The sequence below is a fragment of the Barbus barbus genome, assembly GCF_936440315.1.
Source record: "Barbus barbus genome assembly, chromosome: 8".
Classification (NCBI taxonomy): Eukaryota; Metazoa; Chordata; class Actinopteri; order Cypriniformes; family Cyprinidae; genus Barbus; species Barbus barbus.
This window is the reverse complement of record NC_136736.1, coordinates 5,592,701-5,616,911: the sequence shown is the minus strand read 5'-3', so window position 1 is coordinate 5,616,911 and position 24,211 is coordinate 5,592,701. Positions and strand designations below refer to the sequence as shown.

Below are 24,211 nucleotides of genomic sequence, written 5' to 3'. Positions count from 1 at the left end.
ATAACGGTGAGAAAGGATAAAGGCATTTGGAGTTGGAGAGAAATCAATGAGCCAGTGAATTGGAAAGATTTCTCTCATTTCGTCTCTGTGTTCTTGGGAGCAAATCGTGACACTGAAAATTACAGAGTGATGCAAAATCGCTCTCTTTTACTCGCTGATTAGTAGGACCCTGCCAAGTTTCACTGCTATTGGCCTTCGATCTAATGAAATTATGACTAATCGTGTGGTATTTTGGAAGCATGTATGTTGTTCAACCTGGGGAGTCTTATTTTGTAATGCAATTGCTTGGGAGAGAATGTTGTTTTAGGGGGGCTGACGATTGATTTGTATGCAATCTACTAAACACGACTGTTACCCATATACACACTTCTCACACCAGCCACTCTTTCTGTCCCACACACACACATCCTTTTAGAACACACACATTGGGCCTTATTTCTGAAGCATGAGCAGAGCAAATTTGTGTGTAAATCCATTCTTACGTAAATGACTTGTTGAATTAAATGGGACAATTTATGTAAGACTGTTTTTACTAATTAGTTCTGCAGGTGTTTCTCGAATAAGGCCTATACAATGCATGTTTCTGCCTCAAATATGAAAAAAATTAAAATAAAATGTAAAGTACCTTAAGCTTATTAAACCGATATGACAAATAGGTGGGCTTTTTTTGTGGTTGAAGGGCTGGAAATTTGGATGTTTCTTTTTTTGAGATTCTCTCTGCTTACAAAACAGAATTGGACAAGGCTTTCTTCAGTTAGAGGTTGGCACGTCTATGGTAACAGACACAGATTGCATGGATCTGATTGGCCGGTCTCTGCTGCCTGGTATAGAAGCAACACTGCTCTACTTCCTGTCACATCACGGAATGTCCCACTGTTTTAACTGGACATGTTTCAGACTTCATGGTTGACCAATAGGAATCTAAGGAAAATGCCTGGTTGCCTTTGTGTGGTGTCTTAATAAGAGTGAAATTAATAGCATCCATCATCTCTGCTGATCTACAATTTCATAACTGTATCTCAGAGAATGGCTTGATTTCTAATTGAGATATATAGGTGAGTTAATTATTTACTTTTCTCAGATAAAAGTTCCATCAGTCCTCACGGTAGATTTATTCAGTGTGTTTGATCTGTCTATTAATCAAAGTAATGAAGTAGAAATACGTATACTAACGTTGAAAAAGTTTGGGGTTGAAAGAACTCTTTTTTGCTCACCCTGGCTGCATTTTTTAAATCAAAAACCCAGTAAAAATAGCGAAATATTATTACAATTTCAAATAACTGATTTCTATTTTAACATATTTTAAAATGTAATTTATTCCTGTAATGGCAAAGGTTAATTTTCAGCTTCCATTCTTCAGTGTCACAGGATCCTTCAGAAATCACGATAATATCCTGATTTGGTGCTCAAACAGCAATTCTTAATATTATTAACGTTGAAAACAGTTGCTGCTTAATATTTTTATAAAAACTGTGGTACTTTTTTGATAATTTATTTAAAATATAAACTCTTTTGTAATAGTATAATTGATTTTACTGTCAAGTTTTGATCAATTTAATGTGTCTTTGCTGAATATTTATTTTACCATCGCAAAAAAAAACAATAATATATGGACCTCAGCAATAATGTAAGTAATATTCTAAAAAGTACAAATGTTCTAAAACGCACAAATGTTTATGTTTCTGTAAACTTGTACTTTCTCACTTCTTTTTTTAAAGAAAACGAATAATAAAATTAAAATGAACCTTATTGTTAGTGTTAAAAGAAAACTGGTTTAACCCAGGCTATGATGGTTTGCTGGTCTTAGAAGGCCAAGAAGCTGGTTTCTAAGGCTAAACGAGCAAACCATCATAGCCTGGGTTAAACCAGTTTTTCAGCAGGGCTTGAAGATCTAAACAGAAGACACAATCAATATGAGCTTTAAATGTGTTTTTAGATATAAAATAAACCTGATACCTTGTTGGCTTTATAAACATTGTGAAATGCTGATGAATTAATGTGCCTTGAGATTAGGTTCATATTGCTGGAGTCTCCCGCTGTCCTATCCCGGTGAACTGTTTGCATATTTATCAGATATAACATTCATAAGGTAATGAAATGTGATTACCTTGTCCATTTTACCAATTGTGCCTTATAGTTAATATAATGTCCTTGCAACTGTTTTCTCATAAAACCGTCTAACAGTATTTACTAAGTAGACAATGCTGCAAAAATCTCATAGCTTTGTCTAGTTTTTTTTACATATACAGCTTTAAACTCTTTGTCTAGTCCAAGCACAGACATCACTTCCTTCTCTGTTTTGAATTCTCCTGGCTGCACGTTTAAACATTGCACTTAAGCCTTGCTGATGGGCAGCATATTGATTTCCTTTTTCCCCCTCTGACATCTCGTGAGCTCAGACCAATGACTTAATTCTACACAAATCCCACACCAGTGTTTTCACACCAAGTAAAACAAGTCGTTCATAAGTAATGGAGAAGGTCTTGTTTTCCTCACACCAGCAGAGGGATGAAGGCATTTAGCTGAAGGACAGAGATATTTAAGGAGAGCACTAAGCGATTCACAGACTGTTTGAGACAAAACAGCTATTGTACATCGAAACAGCTCTGTTATGAAACACTAACACCTTGATATCTAACTGAATCCTGGCTAAATTAAACTGTTTGTTTTTACAAACAGTATTCACAGCACAATGCTATCGGTGTTATGGAGTGATTGTGGCCTTTTTGTTTTTATTGTGGCCATGTTGTAGTAATTTGTTCCTTAATCTAAATTTAACAAGGGAATGCATAAATAAAATGTGGCCACAAATTAATAAGTCGTAGGAACAAATGAAGTTTCATTTCATGTGCAGGGCTCCGTTGTACAATTAAATTTCATTTTCCTCAGCAGTGCAACATCCAATATAAATGTCCTGCTAGTATGGAAGTTATAATTAGCTTTTCTGACCATTTACAAACAGTATCAGTTGCGTTAAAATATTGGGAGAAAACAATGTTTATATTAAATTATTTATATTGAATAATAAGTGGTTTGGTAACACTGAATGCTGCATGCTATGAATTTTACATTTTCAGTATATTGGATGAAACAGAGATTGTCGTATTTCCTGAGATAAGGCAGGAGATGAGAGGAACACACACACAGCATCAAGGGAGCAGATATATGCTTGCTTAGCTTGTTTGAACCTTTCTGGTTAGCGCATGTTGCAGCCCGTCTACATTCGTAATGGGCAGAAAATCTTTCATGGCTTAAAGCAGCAATTAAAGCAACATCAATGAATAGATTTAGATGGGTCAAAATGAGTGGATGGATGGATTTTGATGGTTAAAAGGTTGAATAAATAATGCAGGACCTTCGTGTGTAAATGTAACTGACCATTATTAATTGCTATTAAGTCTAATACAGTTAGGTTCGAAAACCCGAGACTGATAGCGAAAATTATTTTTCTAATTTAACACATTTATTTCCCCTTTGTAAATAATATTGTTAGCATAAAAATAGTTTAACTGAAAACTTTACATGAATTTCTTACAATATGTCCAATATGTCCTCGTTTTGCCATAGAAAATCTTGAATATTTATTTATTTATCCAGCCATCCATCTGTCTGTCTATATGTATATTTATTTATTTATTTATGACATTTGGCATCATAACGTCTTTTAGATTTTTTTCTGACTTTTGGACCGGACTGTCTATAGCAGATAGTGTATGTGTAAATGTAATGGGGTAAAGTTCACTGCTATAATGGCATCAGTGGTGTTGCATTGGAACAATCTACTTTGAATTATGCATTTACACATTTATATGTTTAGCTTTTGGGGAGTTTGGGGAATGTAAAAGGTTTAAAATCCAGTGCATATGTTGTGAATGGCATTTCAAAGAATCGACAATGGCATTATAAAGTAAATGAACACTCACACTCCCTTTGTTCCTAATAGCAGTCTCTTGCTGATCAAAAGCTTGGCGCTGTGTAATTTTGCTCCTAATGTTAATGATTGTATGGTTGCTTTCAAGACCAAATGAAATTCTCCTAATTAATTTTAGATTAAAAATAGTTGCCCCCGCCTTTTTCCCCGCTATCAAATATTCTGTCAGCACTGAGCAGAAACTAAAGCCACTGTGTTTTTGTTTTGATAGGTTCAAGTGTGTTTACTCTTCTGTATTCTTTCCTGTCCTGTTGGGTTTTATTCTCCATCTTTCACTTAAAGGCTTTTATGCTTCATGCTATTGTTTTCCATTAAATTTCTTTTGTCTTCCTCTTTTTTTTTCATTTTCTCTCCTTCGCTTTTCAGATGTGCTCACAGACCATTTAAAACTTAATCTCGACCAACCCTTTCTGTTCTCTCTGCTTGCATGGTTCAGCTCCACTGAGGTGTGGTAACTGGCTCCATCTGCTCCAAAACTCCGGAAGACATATTGGTTCGCTCAGGACATTTGGATTAACTGCTTTAACCACACAATGGTGGTGTTTTATTTTTTTCATACACCTTGGCTTCATGCAAAAAGTGCTACCTACTTGTAAACATGAAGGCTTGGCAAGCTGGTGCCGTGTCAAGAGTAAGCTAGACGCCCACCGATATGAATGCCATTTTTTTCTGGTGTTACTGGATAACACCGCTAGTATCTTACCATTCAGCAAAAGCAGTGCAGATCATTTTGCTTTTTAAGAAATAAGTAGATGAGTAGAAGTTCATCAAAGAGTAATGGGTTTTACTTTTTGGATTCAATTTGCTGTTTAGTTCCACTATTTCAGTGTACACTTTTATGCATTTTTATTTTCTTTTTCCAGATCAGACCACAAATCTCCGTTTTAGCATTGCTAAAGAGCTCATAAGGTTGGACATTTAAGTCCAAATTAAATATTGCAATACCACAAAATAATTTTCAGAAGGGGAGTGGGTGGCAAAGCCTTCATTTCTAAGAAATTTCTGTATTGAACCACAGCACCACACACACCACACAAATTTTATTTTTTGTACTACATTTATAGAACCGTTAAGAACACATTGAGAGCAAAGCAAATAAACACTGTTTGCTTCCTTCTTGTCTCCTAGGGAAAACACGTAATAAGCTCCAAGCATTTTTTTTCAATCTATTGATTGAATAAGGCCTAACAAACCACACATCGAAATAGACCTTGCTTTTCCCTTCTCTCTTACAAAGAAACGTAGGCCGTTTAAATGAAATGTCAGAACGGCAAAACCAAGAATTCAATAGCAGTTAGGAATATTTTAATGCCATTGCTTGATGTCCTAAATGTTATATGAAGTTTTTTGGTTTTTTATTTTGGGGTTTTGGGACAGTGAAGTAATATTACTCAAAGATTTCTTTTAAATCAGAGCACAGCAGTTTGTTACATGTGCCGAAATTGACTTGAAGAAATAAACTTGTGGTGTCAATTAACGGCTCTGTGTCCCTAGACAGCATTTTATCGCAAGCCATCAATATTTCGCTAACCACTGCAAAACAAACAAATCACTTGAAACATCTTAAACTTTCTGATCATCCATTTTCTGACTTTTTTTTCTTGCTTGCTGAACGGAACCAAGAGAAATGTAATCACAGCTGGCTCGGCTTGTAAATTCTCTGTTTCAGATGACGTGCGATGAATGATGGTGTCTTGATGCCTTCATTTGAAATGAGAGAATAGACAGGAGGCAACCACGACGCTGACAAGTTCACAATAAATTGCATGCAAATGAGGAGATGTGGATTATTGCATTCTGGGTAGCGAGTGAGACGGGCGGCATCAGTAGCCATGTTTATGAGGTGTGATGCAAACAAGAGGCAGTAATGAGAGTTGATAAAGCGTGACAAGGTGCAGAAACACTCAGCGTGCATATAAGCAAATTTGAAAGTACAGCCCTTCAGGAATAACTTCTTGGCTCATAGTTGAGTGAGCGCTTACTGACTGGAAATAACTTGTGGAGGTTTGGTTGAGAACAGAGTCGGAGGTTTTAAATAGGAATTCCTTACTTGTAAGACTCACAGCTGCCACAGTTTTGTCAGTTTCCAATATGCAAGTTGTTTTTGTTTACTCCACTTTTGACTTTGTTGGAATTCACATTGATTTCACAAGATGTGGACACAAGAATATGCTACAGCTATTTAGACTCCCCCTTGGAGTCTAATCACAATTAATTGTGATTAATTAAGCTGTCAGCAGGTGCATTGTTTTTTGTTATATAAAAATCTCACTGTATATTTAGAGTGGTTCTCTTAGAGTGGTGGTTCTCGAAATAATGCCACCCAACAATGCTGTTATAGCACTTTTAATGTGTAAATGAGCTTAATATTTTAATGTGTTAATTGCATGTTATAATGTGTGAAATATAATGTGTATATTTCACTTCTTTGTTTAACAATCATTCATACATATGTGAGATGTGTTAGAGTAAAGCTTGACATGATTATTGTGAAAGAAAACGTTTTCAGTTAATTCAGGGGTTCTCAAATCTGGCCCTCGAGATCCACTTCCATACACTAGAGACATCTGTATGCTGCTTGCTGCCAATTACACACACAACATCAAATAAGTATATAAACTTGCATAAAGCTTCATGGGTGAAGCAATATATATGGGTAGTCACAAGCTTCATTGCACAGGATATGCACTATGAGAAATGTGTTTATTATTTGGCAATGTGCAGTTTCACCCACTATATTTCCAACGCTATCAATACCAATTCGTACGTATTTTACATGGTGGCTAATTTGTAAGAATCCGAATGACCTCACTCGTACGATTTTGTACGATTTGTCTAGACTCCATTGATATTTAGGTTTAGGGGCGGGGTTAGGTGTAGGTCATTCGTACAAATTCATACGAATTGCGCAACTCGTAAAACACGTACGATTTAGCAAAAATCGTGTGAATTTGTACAAGTGAGGTCGTACGAATTCCTACGAATTAGACACCTCGTAAAATATGTACGAATTGCCGTGAGATCGGGCATACAGTGTTTTACCTTCCAAATGCTCTGAAGGCATCATTCACTCCATTTGGAATACATTCTTTGTGTGTGTTCGTTACAGTATGCTGCTATGTGTAACTCTGCTTGAGCAGTGAAATGCATTTGCATCTCAAATTGCTTGTATGCTGCAAAATTACAGAGTTATGTCTTAAGGACAGGACAAAGCATTTGGAGTGTTAAAATAGATCTGCCCATTAGACCTGCTGTCTATGATGTCATTAAAAATAATCAAACAGTGATAATGCTGAAGAAAAGAGAAAAAAATGTTTTTGGGAGGCTTATTTGGACTTTTTGGTCTTTTTAAGCTAGCATTAAGGTCAGGTCAGTTCATGCGTATTTGTATACAACATCTTCACAATCCATGTTGTTTCAAAGGAAAAACAAACATGCCTTAACGTCTCAAAGACCTCAGTGACTGTTGCAACTGTGATAAGGGAATCAAAAACCATAACATGTTTAGGTAATGGACGGAAAAACCTTGAGAGGAACCAGGCTCAGCTGGAGGAGTCCATCCTCCTTTGACATTAGGATGAGACGCACTGTATTTAACCGTACTGCGATCACTGTCTTCAGATTGAAAAGCAGCATCTTGCACTTTAATTATGGAGGGAATCTTGGTATTTAGCCAAGTCTTGTGGTTAAGGAGTAGTCTACTCCAATCTGCTCTAGCGATTCGCTGAGTCATGGGTGTGGTTGTAGCCACTTTTAGGCCATTACAATAAAGATCATGGTCTCATGGGATAGACGTAGAGAAAAAAAAAGTGGAGTGAGATTAAGTGAAAGATGGCGAGATGGTTCTTGGTCTGTCTAGAGCAACCTCCAGTTAAGTCAGTGTTTTTGCGCCAAAACATAATGCAAATTATCCTCTGTTGAGCACTGTGGAGAGATTACATTCCACAGACGGCAGCTTTCAATGTCTAGCTGACATTGACATTGATTACATTAGTATTCGGTTGATAGATGGAAACGCGCCCAATGATGTTAAAAAAGGAATCATTTGTTTGGCTGTTTGCCTGGACTTTAGAGATTTGTTTGACGTCTCTGTGAACTTCATTTAAAGTGGGATCAGTTTCAGATATTTCATCTGTAAAGGGAGATTTGCTTACATCGATACACAGAGACATGAAATTAGTAGAGAAGAAAAAATAAGTTGGAAGTTTGATTGCTCACACAAAACACATAAACACTCTCAATGCTACATTAAACTGGCACCAGCGTTGGATTATGTGAAGTTTGAATGTACTGAAAAACCATAACCTACATCAAAACGCCTCCTGAATAGACTCTCATTGTGATGTCTGCTGGATTGAAGATCTCTGCTTCGTGGAGAGCTGTGTAATTGCTCTCAGGTATGAGAGGTCTTGTTCTGACCTCTTCCCGCTGAATGGGACACGTCCTTGATATAGAAGAGGTTGCTTCTTTTAGAAGAGTTTTGCAAGCCGGATCATAGCGTTCTGTGATGGCAGATCTCTATTGTCTTAGCAAAGGAACCAGCTAAGTCAAAACACACACACACACTGGAGTGTGATTAAAAATGCAGTATAATGTCTTTGCTACTAGCAGCATAGTGCAGAGTTGTAAAATAATGAGTGGCAGTGCCTTGTAGTCTGATTGCTATTGTTTGTGAAACTATTTTTAACTTGACAAGCTTTCTTGTGGATGCAGTAAAATATGAATGCAGCAGGTTTTTTGGCTGTGACCAAAGAAGTGCATCTTCTAAATTAAAGTTAATGATTTTTTAATTTATTTTTAGCATAAATGTTAAATAGCACAAATGGATGCCAGTACTCTGTTGATTTATTTGTAGAGGACTAAAATTACCAGCATGCTCATCCCTAGGTGCATTTGATGTATTATTTGTTGCACGAAAATTTAGAAAGCTATTTTAGATCTTTTATTAATCGTTGATTGCATCATTGAATGTAGGTTTGAAAAGACATTAATATGTGCTAACATGTTAAGTGTTCCTATCTTTCTATCATCCTTAAGTATTTAACAGAATATTGTGAGGGAGAGGGCATGAAGACCGGTTGAGCTGTTTGAAGAAAGAAATGCGTTTGGTGGAAGATACTGTATCATTTTGCTGATGAGAAGAAAAACAAAAAAAGTGTGAGAGGAATATTCACTGCCGTACTCCTAAAGATGTGAAACCTTCACATTCCAGCCACACACAAATCACTGTCTGTTATTGATTTATAATCTCTAGAGCGGCTATTCTTCCCTCCCTCTTTACTTTATTCTCTGTTTCCCTCATTATTTCCCTGCCTACGTGGAACTATAGATCATAATTGAATTACTGTGGTAGAGGGGACGTATAATCAGCCAGATGGAGTGAGCTGCCTATTTGAAAGACAGGCAAATAATCATATCTTTCCCTTTATTATTTCTGCCGGCATGGGGACGTATTGAATAAACTCGGCACGTAATGTAACTGCTTTCTGCATAATTCCATATAATATGGTTATGTCCTGATTCCTAATTCACAGATTTTTAAACTTCCCGTAGATTGTTACTACAGCGCTGCTAAACATGCTGATTGATATATTTGCTCCAGTAAATGAATCATGCTTTTAATAAACAATAGATGGATGTAATTTGATGGAGGGCCATAGTGTAATTAAAGACCAGAGACAATGGGAACACTGTGGTATACCTTGTTTTTATATACCCATATAAACAAGTAAACAGGTGTTAAATTGGGCCAGAATGATTCAGAGCTGTGTTCAGCCACCTTTTATTCAAAACAGACAAAAATACTGGCTGTTTGTATCTTTTCTTTTCATTTCTTGGATGCTGCTGTAGTTCAATTTACCACACTTGCTGTAGACTTAAAATCTGGGCCCGGTTGCATGAAAACCCTTAAGTAAGGGTATCCCTGAAGGGGAAAAGATCCCTGAGGCAAGGGATTTCCTTAAGAGAGTTGCAACAAACGTCTTAACCGTCACCCTTACCTAAGTGTTTATATTAAGCGTTTCACTGTAGTTTCTGGCAGCGCACGGCAACGCGAGCTGCGGTTGCCATAGTTACTCTTCCATATCGCACTATAAACATAACGGACCGCAAAAATAACCTTACAACTACAGCTATAAAATATTTTTTATTTTTTTACAAAATATAATTTTTTTGACAAATTGATCTTCATATAGGTGGGGGGCTTGAATTCGCACTGATGTGAATGTGTTCCATCTATCACTCCGCAAACGCGTGGGAAACCAGCAACTGCAAAAAAACGCTCCGCTAATACGTCCTGCTCATCTCTGGAAGGAAATTTTACATATGTGTCAATTCGGCGACACAGGGCTAAGGCCACTCGATGGACAGCTCTGCAGACAGTGGATTTGTGTACTCTGAAAACGTCGCCAATGACAGACTGAAAAGTACCGCAAGCGAAAAACCTTAAAGCAATCAAAACTTGAAGCAGTGCTGGGAGTGCACGACTTCGTCGGGTTTGGTGTTCAAGGTCAGGCTCAAGCGTTGCGGTGAGATGAAGGATTGACTGACGATCAAACCTATATTCTCTCAATAACTGCACATCATTCATAGTCTCCAATGGATTATTTCGATCATTAAAAATGCGCCTATGTACTTGCTCCTCTTCTATGAACATGAAATCAGCCATCGTGCTAGAGTAAAAGATGACTTAAGGGAGCTATTTTGGTCCCTTAATTTTTTAAGGTGAAACGGTTACTAAGGACTTTGTAGCAACGCATAACAGAACTTAAGGGAACACTTAAGGGAAGTTAAGGCTGTCACTTAAGTATTTCCCTTAATTGCTTAAGTAAGCCCTTAGGTTTTTTTCTTGCAACCCATGTTTCACTAAGGGTACCCTTAACCTTATAATTAAGGGTTTTCTTATCTTAAGGGTTTTCGTGCAACCGGGCCCTGGACTTTTTAGGGTTAAAGCATGTAGTACTAAAACCCTATTGTAATTGTTATAATGGCTCAGCTCACCAAGGATCAGCAATCTCCACCTAAAACTGATCGGGCAGACCAAAGTGTAAGTCGTAGAGACTTGAAACTTGGAGGATAGTACTTAAACCGTCTACAACGTCACTAAGGCTCACCCTAATCAGCTTGACAGTGGCGCTACAGTAATCAAAAGTACAAAATCGTTCATAACTCCTAAACCGTTCAGGCTCAAGTGTCTTATATCGTTGGAATCCTTGGCTCACGCCGGACAAAACGCATGCCTCACTGAAATTTTAGGGTATTTAGCATTTTTTGATAAACCTACTTTTGCAAACTAGTCCTAGGTTTTTTAGCTGATCATCAACCAAACCAGTGCAGAAAGATTCTCTGGAGGGTGAATATCAGTAATTATCCAAAAAAAGTTGAACATTTGACTCACTGTCATGACGGGATTCCAAAACTTTTTTAAGGGGCGGAGCTGCTTTTACTAAAACGCCTAGTTTGGCCACTTGATGGTGCTGCATCATAATTCTAAACAACCATGCAAACATTTATGGAAATTGGGGAGAAAAGGCACTATAATAGTGAAAAAGATTAAAAACACTATTTCTATGGTAAATTCCCTGAAATTGCTTTATACATTATTAGTATTACCACTTATTGGCTTATTCTTCTCGCTGATATGCTTTTTTCCCCCTCGGGTTTTACTTTTGGATTCACATTTAGACATTATACAATCAATATTATTAATCCATTAGTCAAAGTTTACCACTTCATTTATACAGTCAGTTTTTACAATTATGCCAGATTATGATTATAGCGAAACCTGAAAATTATATATAAATTCTTAAAAAAAAGAAGAATCCATCTATTGCTAAGAAAATATGCTATTTAGCTTGAACAATTTAAGCTTTTAACCCTCAAGAATCTTTTTTCCTTATGAGAGAATCCACTGCCTTTATCTCACAGTGTCTGGCGGACAACCACCGTATAGCATTTCTCAACTTTTTAATGTTCTCTCCGCTTTCCCTGCTTGTCAATCCCATAATCCCCTGCGTGAGTCAGCTCCAATAGAGAACGCATTGGAAATGCACATTCGACTCTGCGCCAGTGGACACGTACGGTTAACCCGCTGCACAGCGGAGACGCTCTGATATCAGCAACTAGTTCAAGTATGCCACACTCAGAACTAGAAATACTGTTGAGTCAGTGTGCAGCTCTGACACAGAGGAGACCTGTGAGCTCAAGCATCTGTCAACAAGTCTGCTTGTGCTGTAAAAGATGGAGATCATCGATAAAAGCAGGTTTTCAGCAAGATAAAAAACTGCTCTTTTACTACAAACAATTTAAACGGTCATGAAACATTAAATGACATTTTCTGATATTTTAACAGAGGTGTGTGCTGCAAACCACTGAAGATAATGTTAGCATCAGTTGATTTTAATTCTAAGAGAAAACTGGTTAATTTTAATCTTTTTTGTTCTATTTTTATCTTTTGGGTTTGAATTCTTCATCATGTCAGTGTCACAGGATGTGATGTTTTCTTACATTTTAGTACAGAGATGACTCATCGGTGTCTCATAATTATTCATGAGACTGCGTGTTCTTATCCAATGAGAAGATGCTTTACTTAATTATTCACGACAGCGCGTGTTGATTTGCTATGACAGACACTTCAAACTCTAAAAATCACTTACAGTAGTAGAGACACATTCATGGATCAAAAGGGAGTAAAAACAATCCTTTTGTGAAATATTATTAGAATTTAAAGGGACTGTGTTCTATTATTTAGAATATATTTTTAAAATGCATTTTGGTCATTCTAATATGCTGATTTGCTGCTCAAGAAACATTTCTTATTTTTATCAATGTAGAAACCAGTTCAAAATATATTTTTTTAAGTAATTAATAATAGTAAACAGTAAAGACATTTATAATGTTACGAAATATTTCTATTTTCTATTGAAAATTGTACTCATCGAAAACAAATCCTGAAAAAATTTATTTTGGTTTCCACAAAAATACTATGCAGAAAAAAACTACTTTCAACATTTATAATAAGAAACATTATATATATATATATATATATATATATATATATATATATATACACTCACTGGCCACTTTATTAGGTACACCTTGCTAGTACCGGGTTGGACCCACTTTTGCCTTCAGTACTGCCTTAATTCTTCGTGGCATAGATTCAACAAGGTGTTGGAAACATTCCTCAGCGATTTTGGTCCATATTGACATGATAGCATCACGCAGTTGCTGCAGATTTGTCAGCTGCACATCCATGATGCGCATCTCCCGTTCCACCACATCCCAAAGGTGCTCTATTGGATTGAGATCTGGTGACTATGGAGGCCATTTGAGTAAAGTGAACTCATTGTCATGTTCAAGAAACCAGTCTGAGATGATTTGAGCTTTTTGACATGGTGCATTATCCTGCTGGAAGTAGCCATCAGAAGATGGGTACAATGTAGTCATAAAGGGATGGACATGGTCAGCAACAATACTCAGGTAGGCTGTGGCGTTTAAACGATGCTCAATTGGTACTAAGGGGCCCAAAGCGTGCCAAGAAAATATCCCCCACACCATTACACTACCACCACCACCAGTCTGAACCATTGAGACAAGGCAGGATGGATCCATGCTTTCATGTTCTTTAGGCAAAATTCTGACCCTACCATCTGAGTAATATAATATAAATGCATCAATCATTCATTCATTCAAATTCCTGTGTGTGGGAGAGCGAGAGAGCGGAGCCGATCCTGAAGAGCGACAGAACAGCATTTACAGACGGATTTTCTATCATTAAAGTTATGGTGAGTACTGAGCTTTGTATTTATTAAGTCATGTTTCACGCACTACATTATATTTTGCAGAATAACAGTGAATTCACGCCTTCACTGGTGTCATGTTGGCGTTTATAACCTAGATTAGCCCATACTGATCTCTCGGTAGGGGTGTGCGATAAATATCGTTTGTGATAATATTGTAATTGTTGTTTAAGGATGAGGGATTTGATATTGTCCTGTATCACAAAAACCAAACAAAACACGCCTAACCTACAGAGTGCACGAATACATTAATGTTACGTTACGTGATGAAGATTAGACTAGTGCGCATGTGCATTTACAGTGCGTTTTTACACTGCATTATTCAGTCTTTCACAACAGTTCAATAAACAAGATGCGTTTTAGACACATTATTACCTGTTTTTTCTCTATTTTGCCAACAAAAATCATTCATATCAAAAACTTTAGGAGCCGGCTGTCCATGGTAGTCCTTAAGATGCCAGCACAATAATACAGTCAGCAAAATATTGTCTAATTATCATTAATTGATAAAGTCCCAGAAAAAATATTGAGTCGTTCCAAACCCATTAGACATTTGTTCATCTTCAGAAAACAAATTAAGATACTTTTGATGAAATACAATGGTGAATTTTTTTATGAAACAGTCCTATTGATGTGGAACGACATGAGGGTAATGAATGGCAGAATTTTAACCTCAAAGTACCTCTTATGAGTTTTTGTTTTGTTTTGTGGCAAACATTTGAAGTGTAAGATGCAGTTTCATGCAAAGAACCTCTTGTGAGAATGATATAGTTCATGTGAAATTACTCTAAACACTGGGTGAAGTAACCTCCCCATTCCTTACATTTGATGGTGTTTTTGACATTTTTAATATGTGAATTTATTTGATGTTTAATGTTTAAATAGTTAAGATGCAGTTTCGTGAGCTCAGAGTACCTTTTGTGAGAATGGTAATATTCAGTGACATTAACCTAATCACTGGTTGAAATAACCTCAGGTAAATTATCATTATTAATAAAATTGTTATTTTATGGTGTTTGACATTTTTTGCATGTTTGTGAATGTATCAATATATAAGGTGCAATTCATCAGCTTTGTGTATCTTATGAGAATTAAAATGCATGATTTTGTAAGGTATATTGTCTAGAAAATTTCAATCTATTTATAATTTTAAGGTATTTTCACAATATTGTTGTATATTTCTTTAAAAGATTTCAAATGTGGCAGTATCATTTAATAACTTCATTTTCTTTTGGGACAACAAGGAATAAACAATTCAGTAAGGTTGCTTTAGCACCAATATACATTTTTAAATTAGGTAAAACCAAAAATGTATGCTACTACTATTTAAAATATTTAATTGGCCCAATAACTTGGTTTGGTAGACTTCGTTTTTCTCAACATACTATTTCTCATTGAGCCAATGTTAACAGACTGTTGCCACAATTGATCAAATTCAGTTAGCAGAAATCAAATTGGGCCAATGGAAAAATTTAGATGTAATCAGTCACTAGAAAATTTTGAGTTGGGGAGGTCTGAAATTTTTTACAGTGCAGATGTCTAGAGCCACATCCAAGAATCAGCATATTTCATCTTACCAGCAACATTCATTTCATTCTGTTTGTTTACCAGTGGGAGAAACAAAGGTTGGACGAGCTGCATGTTTTCTCATGTTTAAAGCTTGTTGCCAAATGTCTTCATCGGCCTCACTGTGAAATTGCATTACACAGTCAGTGAATATTAATTTATGGCATTTGCTATTGGACAAACAAAGTAAGTGAGAGATGCGTGTGTGTTTGAGAGGTCCTGGAATAATAGTGTGCTGAACGAGAGATCCATGATCACTGGAGCACAGTTAAAAGCAAGCTGGATAGTAACAGATGTTTCCTCCTGGGAAACAGAAAGAGTGTGTGGCTCTTTTTGTCTGGTGTGTGGGTGTTGGACGGGAGCGTAAGCTACAAGAGGACAGAGAAAGTGTATATAAATGTGAGTTTGTGTGCGTAGCTTGAAATGTTTTTTGTGATTTGTTTAGATGTGGGTGCTTCACCTCTCAGTGGATGTTTATCTGTGGGACGGTAACAGAAAAGCATACCCAGCTGTGCATCTTTCTGCACTTTAAGGGGTCGTAAACACTCAGAATGTTTTCTTGCGTTTAACAGCCGTTAGACGAGTGCAATGGAATGGAACATCTCATGGTCTCGAGACATTTTAACAACTTGTCACTAGTTATTCGTAATGAAGACATAAATGTTACCGTAGTTTGTGTGAACACTCAGTACACTCAAGATCGTTGTCCCACTGCCAGCTTCTTTTGTTTGGTTTATTGATTTAAAACTAACTTTGAAGCACTGCATAAAAATTTTACTCTTTGTTTGTTTGCTTGTTTGTTTTTTGACATGCTGTTTTAAGCCTATTATGCCTATTATTATTGGAATTTCTCAATTATTGCCATAAGTTTTGTGAAGGCCATATGATACACATTCACATTTAGTGTGCTGTTTTTACAGAATTTTTTTTTTAATACCCCTATATATATATATATATATATATATATATATAGATAGATAGATAGATAGATAGATAGATAGATAGATAGATAGATAGATAGACACTCACCGGCCACTTTATTAGGTACACCTGTTCAATTGCTTGGTAACACAGATTGCTAATCAGCCAATCACATGGCAGCAACTCAATGCATTTAGGCATCTAGATGTGGTGAAGACGGCTTGCTGAATTTCAAACACAGCATCAGAATGGGGAAGAAAGGGGATTTAAGTGACTTTGAACGTGGAATGGTTGTTGGTGCCAGACGTGCTGGTCTGAGTATTTAAAAAACTGCTGATCTACTGGGATTTTCACGCACAACCATCTCTAGGGTTTACAGAGAATGGTCCGAAAAAGAGAAAATATCCAGTGAGCGGCAGTTGTGTGGACGAAAATGCCTTGTTGATGTCAGAGGTCAGAGGAGAATGGGCAGACTGGTTAAAGATGATAGAAAGGCAACAGTAACTCAAATAACCACTCGTTACAACCAAGGTATGCAGAATACCATCTCTGAACGCACAACACGTCAAACCCTGAAGCAGGGCTACAGCAGCAGAAGACCACACCGGGTGCCGCTCCTGTCAGCTAAGAACAGGAAACGGAGGCTACAATTCGCACAGGCTCACCAAAATTTGACAATAGAAGATTGGAAAAACATTGCCTGGTCTAATGAGTCTCGATTTCTGCTGCAACATTCAGATGGTAGGGTCAGAATTTGGCGTAAAGAACATGAAAGCATGGATCCATCCTGCCTTGTCTCAACGGTTTAGGCTGGTGGTGGTGGTGGTGTAATGGTGTGGGGGATATTTTCTTGACACACTTTGGGCCCCTTAGTACCAATTGAGCATCGTTTAAACACCACAGCCTACCTGAGTATTGTTGCTGACCATGTCCATCCCTTTATGACTACAGTGTACCCATCTTCTGATGGCTACTTCCAGCAGGATAATGCACCATGTCGCAAAGCTCAAATCATCTCAGACTGGTTTCTTGAACATGACAATGAGTTCACTTTACTCAAATGGCCTCCACAGTCACCAGATCTCAATCCAATAGAGCACCTTTGGGATGTGGTGGAACGGGAGATTCTCATCATGGATGTGCAGCCGACAAATCTGCAGCAACTGCATGATGCTATCATGTCAATATGGACCAAAATCTCTGAGGAATGTTTCCAACACCTTGTTGAATCTATATATATATATATATATATATATATATATATGTGTGTGTTTTAGAACGCTGCTGATTCGTGTAGAGAAGAATAAAAACGGAAGTGCATGTACACCTGAGTAGTAGGGTGCTTCTCAAATGGAAGGCTGCATCCTACAAAGGCTGCATTTCTCGGCTGCCACATCATCAAACGTTGCTGAAGGCCATCTCAATCGGAAGGATCCTTGGAAGGCAGCCTTCGTTTCGTGTCCTTCATTAATGAGCTTGTCTGAATTTATTATGAAATGTTAGACAAAAAGAATGTTTTCGGGCATGAAAGCATAGATGTTATTTTTTGTTTTGGTGTGTATTACTCAATAAGCACTAAACTGCCATGGGGAGACTGTAGACAGCTGTGATGCATTGTAGAGCATTAATAGAAAGCCAAATAATATAAAGATTTGTAATACAAAGCATTTTTCCAAAACTAAGTTTTATTAGTATTTTCGTGCCGTGACGGTGAGGGCGGGAACATATGTGATGTAGCCACGCGCACTTACTAGACAGTCTTATTCTAGCATTTATGTGCTGAGGAGGACTCTATACTACAAGACTCTGAAGGACTGAACTAGGAAGGACGCTGCCTCAGCAGGATGCAGCCTTCCGTTTGAGAAGCACCTGTAGAGTGTGCTGAGCAGCACTCATGGCCTTGCTACCCTGCGCTGCTCAGATGTCGTCTGATTTTGGAAGCTAACGATGAGAGTTTTGGATTAACTATCTGGAATCTTAGTACTGCGAGAGCTGATCTAACTCCTTCTGAAGTAACTATGGATTAAATCTGACAACAACTACAGAAAGTTTCTGAACTTCCTGATTCATAAACAGCGGCTGAATCTTCATGACTGACGCTACGGGATGAACAAGTGTTTCACTGCTTATTTTCTTTCTGTGTTGGTAGCCGGATACCATGCTTCTAAATGCTTTAAAGGGGTCATATGATGTGATTTCAAGTTTTCCTTTCTCTTTGGAGTGTTACAAGCTGTTTGTGCATAGATAAGATCCCTGAAGTTGCAAAGACTAAAATCGCAAAACCAAAGAGATATTCTTTATAAAAGTTAAGACTCTGCCACGTCCCCCTAAAACGGCTCGTTCAAACACGCCCCCAACATGTCTACGTCACGATGTGGGGAGATTTTCATAACACCGCCCAAATGTATACGCAATGAAAGAAGGCAAAACTATTATTCTCGCTGTAGTGTTGTTGCTGCCGCCGGCGCCATGTCCTGGAGACGCTGTTTCATTGTGAAAGCGAAAATACTTTGTTTGGGCTTCCAAAAAAGGACACAACTAGAAATCAGTGGTTAAGTTGTATTTACAACACTGTTCCAGAGCAGTATAACGCAAATATTAGAGTGTGTGCAGCACATTTTACCGAGGACTATTTCCTGAACTTGGAAGCTACAATGTTGGCTCGAACAAAGGCTGTTTCTGTTTCTAAATCTGTTCAATTCCAACTTTGCAAGGAGAGTCTGGCACTTCTGACTCACAGCCTGTAAGTACATTTCTGCCACTGACGATTCAAACACGAGTTTTGAGCAGTGTAGAGTAGTGCTTGTTGTTTGTCATTTCTCCGATCACAAATGCAGACATGGTAATGTTTATGCAGCGCATTGCAATGCAACGTGTAAAAAGACAGTATAAGTCATTATAATCAGTAATTATGTCCCCACTGGATGCAGTAAATGCCTCGTTTGTAATGGGATTTATTTAGGGATGCACGATATTGGATTTTTGGCAATATCCGATATGCCGATATTTTTCAACTATATGTGCCCCGTGCTGGCAAAATGAGTCGGAATGCGCAAATTTTCAAAAATAAGTTCTGTATATGTTCACATTCTCCATTAAAATACCTTCAAAATTATATATGACTTGTTGGAATTGGACAAAAAATGACTGAGCTACAGCCGTTTGAAAGCAATGGAGGCAGCCGATCTGATTTCGAGAAAAAATCGAGTTAAAGATTCCAAAGCAAAATCACAAAGCAACATTGCTTATTTTCCTCCAATTCTTTTCTTAATAATAATTACTATATTATTAATCAAAATATAGCTATTTTTCTTTTATCTTTGTTATTAAAAATAAGAACAAAAATGCAAATAAACTGTAGCCTAGTTTAATCAAGAGCAGCGAGTGATTCCGTCTTTTCTTTTAATGTATGATTAGCATTGAGACAGATCTATATTAAGACCTACTGTAATGCATGGATCAAATATAATGTTACACATCAGATTTTCCCCCAACCATTAACTAAACGTTCAAGAAAGACATAACAGATTATGATTGTGTGAATCTCACTAAGCCATATTTCGCAATAATGTACTTTATAAGGGAGATCACACGCTCGCGGAAAGGCACACGCTTTGCAAATGTCAGTCAGCGCGATCGTTTTGTTTTCATCAGCATGGGTTTAAAAATCATATTTCACTGGTTTGGACTCATGTCATTGAGAATTCGATATGAATATTCAGAAAGCTTGAATGCTGCACTTTGTAACAATAGACCTACAAATTGTGGTGAGAAGCAGCAGCAGTCATCCAGAAGAGAGCATAGAAAAAGTTACTCCTCTCAGAAAACGTACAAATAAAGATAATTGTAGATGTTTAATTACTATTTGGAGCATTGGGATCACTAGACGAGGGTTTGTGAAAACCTCAAATTCGACCAAAACTGAAATTTTTCACTTCTTTTGACTGTATAGCTCAAAATTAGTCTGTGCGCATTCCGACTCATTTTGCCAGCACAGGTCATATATTTCCTTTTGTTTGGAAACAACACCAAGTCTCTTCTGTGCAGAAATTATAAGCAAAATATTTTTAATTTTGATTAGTTTTTAATAAGAACTTATTTGTTAGAATTAAATTAAATGAAAATAACTATAAATAAACTATCAATCGCTGCATTTTTTCCCCAGAAAGATGCAGTGTTAACCCAAACATTTTGTTTTAAGATTTAACATTTGTTGATGGTCTAAAGCAAAAGAGTTGTAAAAGTTCTGAAAATCTTTTAGAGCTTATGATTAATTTAAAAATAAAACATATGACAAATTAATGAATAACATAGCTTCATGTTTGTAATTTTTTTTTCATGTAAGCTAGCTTCAGACCTTTAAATCAAAACATACACATTATTGTATGACATAAATTACTGCTTTTAATCAGAAACAGTCTAAATGTTATTTGTGTAGGCCAACAGCACGCTCTACAGATTAAAACTCCGTACCGAATGGGATTTAGGACCCGGGGGAGGCTGACACTGCTGCCGCTGCACGTGCTATTACTGTTACACCGAACTGTATGCTGTCACTAGCACACCCTGAGCACATGTGAGTTAATGTATTCCACTTATCAGCAAGACATATCGGCATAATATTTCATATCGGGCCGATGCCGATATTTACATGTAAAGCCATTATCGGCCAATTCCGATATCACTCCGATAATATCGTGCATCCCTAGTTTTATTGTTTTTGTGTGGTCGCGCCGTGAAACACCACCACAATACGGTGAGGGGCGTAACATTTCCGTCTCACGCTTGAGGTATTCGGCCAATCACAATGCACTGGATAGCTGGCCAATCAGAGCACGCCTCCCTTCTCAGAACGATGAGCTTTGTAAAAATCGATGTGTTTCAGAAAGGCGGGGCTTAGAGGAGCAACAATAATGTACAGTATGTGGAAAATAATGTGTTTTTTAACTTTAAACCACATAAACACATTGCATTACACCAAATACACAAAATAATGTTCTTTTTAGCAACATCATATGATCCCTTTAAAGACGGTTCGGATGTCGTTTGGAAAAATGAATCAAGCATTAATCTTGACGATCTTAATTGAATCAGAATTAGATGGAATTGAACTAGTGGAAAATAAGATCCGTAATTTTTGTTCCTTTTTTTTTTTTGCCTTATTCCCTCTCCCTCAGAAGTAACAAAGTTCACTGAATCTTTGAACAGTGAATAAGAAGCGCTCGTTGAATTTGTTTTTGTATGTTAGCAGTGAGCTTTCAAACTGTTTGAAATGAATCTTTGAACGTTTGAACTGTTTGAATTGAATCATTGAACTTCTGAATTGCTGGAACTGAGACACCTATAGTTTGAACCAGGGGTGTCATGCACTCATTATTTTTGAGGGGGCGTCATGTAACACACAGCAGCCACAACAGCACTTTTTTTTTTTTTTCTTTTTATTCGAAACATTCCCAAACGCATTAACTATATCATGAAATATCTCGATTCTCACCTTTATAGATTATGTTAGTTGATCTAGTGGGCAATGGTCAAAGTAACCTAACAATGTAATATATTAACTATGCATAACCTGTCTGTTTACTTAATTAACAGATATGGGTGTCATGCCATAACATATTTTAATACGACTGACTTTATATTTAATGTGAATTTAACATTGAAAGTTAATGTGAATAAAAACATTGTAAGTTAGGCTACTAATCATTTTTGTACAGGGCAAAGAACATTTAGATACATTATCAAAGAACATTTTTACTGACAGTAGAGTTCAAGCACTCTCAAAAACTCCCATTAAAATCACTGAAGCTGTTTACATTATGAAATGAATATCTTACTTACATATTCGTACACACATTTGCACTTTGTTGTTTCCGACGAGAGAATTCGCCAGAAAGAGGTATTCAGTCAGCGAGCAAGTGAAGAAAACACCGGCATTTTAGCGATGACTCATCTGAACGCCTCTAATTTGTCATTGCATTCATAAGCTCAACAGAATCGTGTGTGATTGGTTATAATGCGCAGTGCTGTAAAAACGCGTCTGGCTCAGCGCCAGCCAGCGAACGCAGATTTGAATTTAGCAGCTGATGATATGATGCGCTGAACGATTTAATCACGCCGGTGGGATTGTATTAAATATAGAAAATATTAATCGGCTATATTTTGTCTTTTGGAAGCTGCATTCAAAATCCACTTGGCTCAAAAATCTGAGGGGGCACGTGCCCCCTCACTTTGAATGGGCATGACGCCTCCAGCTGTTTGCAATGAATCTTTGAACGTTTGAACTGTTTGAATTGATTCATTGATTTCGAACTGTTTGAATTGAATCATTGTGGTCAAACTGTTGAATTAATCATTGAGCTCTGGTTAAATTTGAAGTATTGATGTGAAGGGGAGAAAATAACTGAAGATAATTCCTGTGCTTACAAAAAGGTTTATGGTAATTTACCTAATTAAGCCGTTCAAAGATTATTTATCAGCGTAAAAGAGGTACCTCTAGGTTAGTTGTGTAAAGAGTTTATTTGATTGTTCAAATGACTTTTGAGAGTATGTACATATGATTTTGTTTTCTTTTTTTGAATGGTTTCATGTAAAATAAGTTTGAATTATTATTTTTTTTGTGTATGTATTAAGAAAGGAGGGAAAACTGGAATAATACCCCAAAGCAAGTTAAACTGGTTATTTCTTGTTTGTTTTTTGTTGTCTCTGACTCAAAAGGGTTCACAAGGTTTATCATTTTTTAATCTATGAGAATCCTATGTAGAACTGACTTTATAGTATTATTAATATTATTATTTTTACTTATAAGTCATTTATAACCAGTCAGTCCGCTACAACACACACACACACACACGCACACACTTGTTCAAATAAATGCATGCAACCTTGGTGAGAATAAACTAATTCTTAAAAAAAGGTCTTATTATGAATATGATTGATTATGAAAAATATTAAATATCATATTCAGATTTCAAAGTATGAAATAAATTAGCAAGCTGTTACTTAGGAGATGATTCCATCCAAAGCAATTTACTGTATAATTATTACAGCAACATTCATCCTGAGGTTAGACACACACAATCTGAATTATAATTAAAAATATTATTTTTTAATAGGACTAAACAATTGTATTGACTTCAGAGGTCTTTATTTATTTATATTTGTATATATTTTTTTTTTCTAAATTAAATTTAACAATACAATTTCAACCCTAATGGAGTGAGACACAAATAACACTGCAAAGAAAAATAAATCAATAAAAAAATAATAAAAATAAAATAAACATCTGTTGCATGTTTACATGCAGACAAATTCAGACAGTGTAGACAGAACTTAAGAGCACATCTTGTGTGTATGACCCCTAATATTGTATCTTTCTGCTCTATGTCCTCTCTGCAGGGAGAAGGAGCGAAATCTCACCCTGGCAGGACAGCCTGTGATTCAGCCTCAGCGTCCGGATGGCCCTAGATTCACTGGAGGAGGCTTCAGTTTTAAGCAGCACAACAGGATGACACTTCAAGCTCTGGAACAGCAGTCCTGATGCCCGCCAGAACCCTCTGAGGACCCTCTTCACCCATCATAGCCTCTTGATAGACCATATTTTCTCGTGTTTATTCAGCTCTATTGGTGCTGGCCAACTACCCAGTCAGCTGCTGTAAGCCATGCACTAAAGTCAGTTCTTTTTGCCTTCTGGAATAAATAAAGTATTATTTTCACTCAAAAGTTTCTGTTTTATTCTGCACTAAACACTTACACAAATCTGCACACAAACACAGTCTCTGTTTGCCTCTCTAGTCCTCTGTCGCTCTGTTTGTCTGTGTCGCTCTCAGATGTAGTGTACTCTTGTTTTCTAGTGTGCAGGTGCTGTTGGCTGCCGAGTATAATATGACACTGTGTGTACTTGTCGCCATCCCTTTTTTTTTTTTTTTTTTAAGAACATGGGCTTTTTTGTGAGTATGTGCAATGAATTTAATTTAATTAGATTTTCTAATGG

At 36.9% G+C, this 24,211-nt stretch overlaps 1 protein-coding gene across 2 annotated transcripts in view; it reads left to right on the top strand.

The window, feature by feature from the left end:
* Positions 1 to 23,936, top strand: part of LOC306873648 (cilia- and flagella-associated protein 58-like) — a 113,082-nt gene extending 89,146 nt beyond the window's left edge. For both annotated transcript variants that reach the window (XR_013784515.1, XM_079423091.1), the window contains one exon: positions 23,617 to 23,936. Coding sequence is in view for 1 of the 2 variants with exons in the window: in XM_079423091.1 (XP_079279217.1) it covers positions 23,617 to 23,758 (142 nt within the window). In the remaining variant the exon portion in view is untranslated. The remainder of the gene's footprint in view (positions 1 to 23,616) is intronic.
* Positions 23,937 to 24,211: the final 275 nt, after the last annotated feature.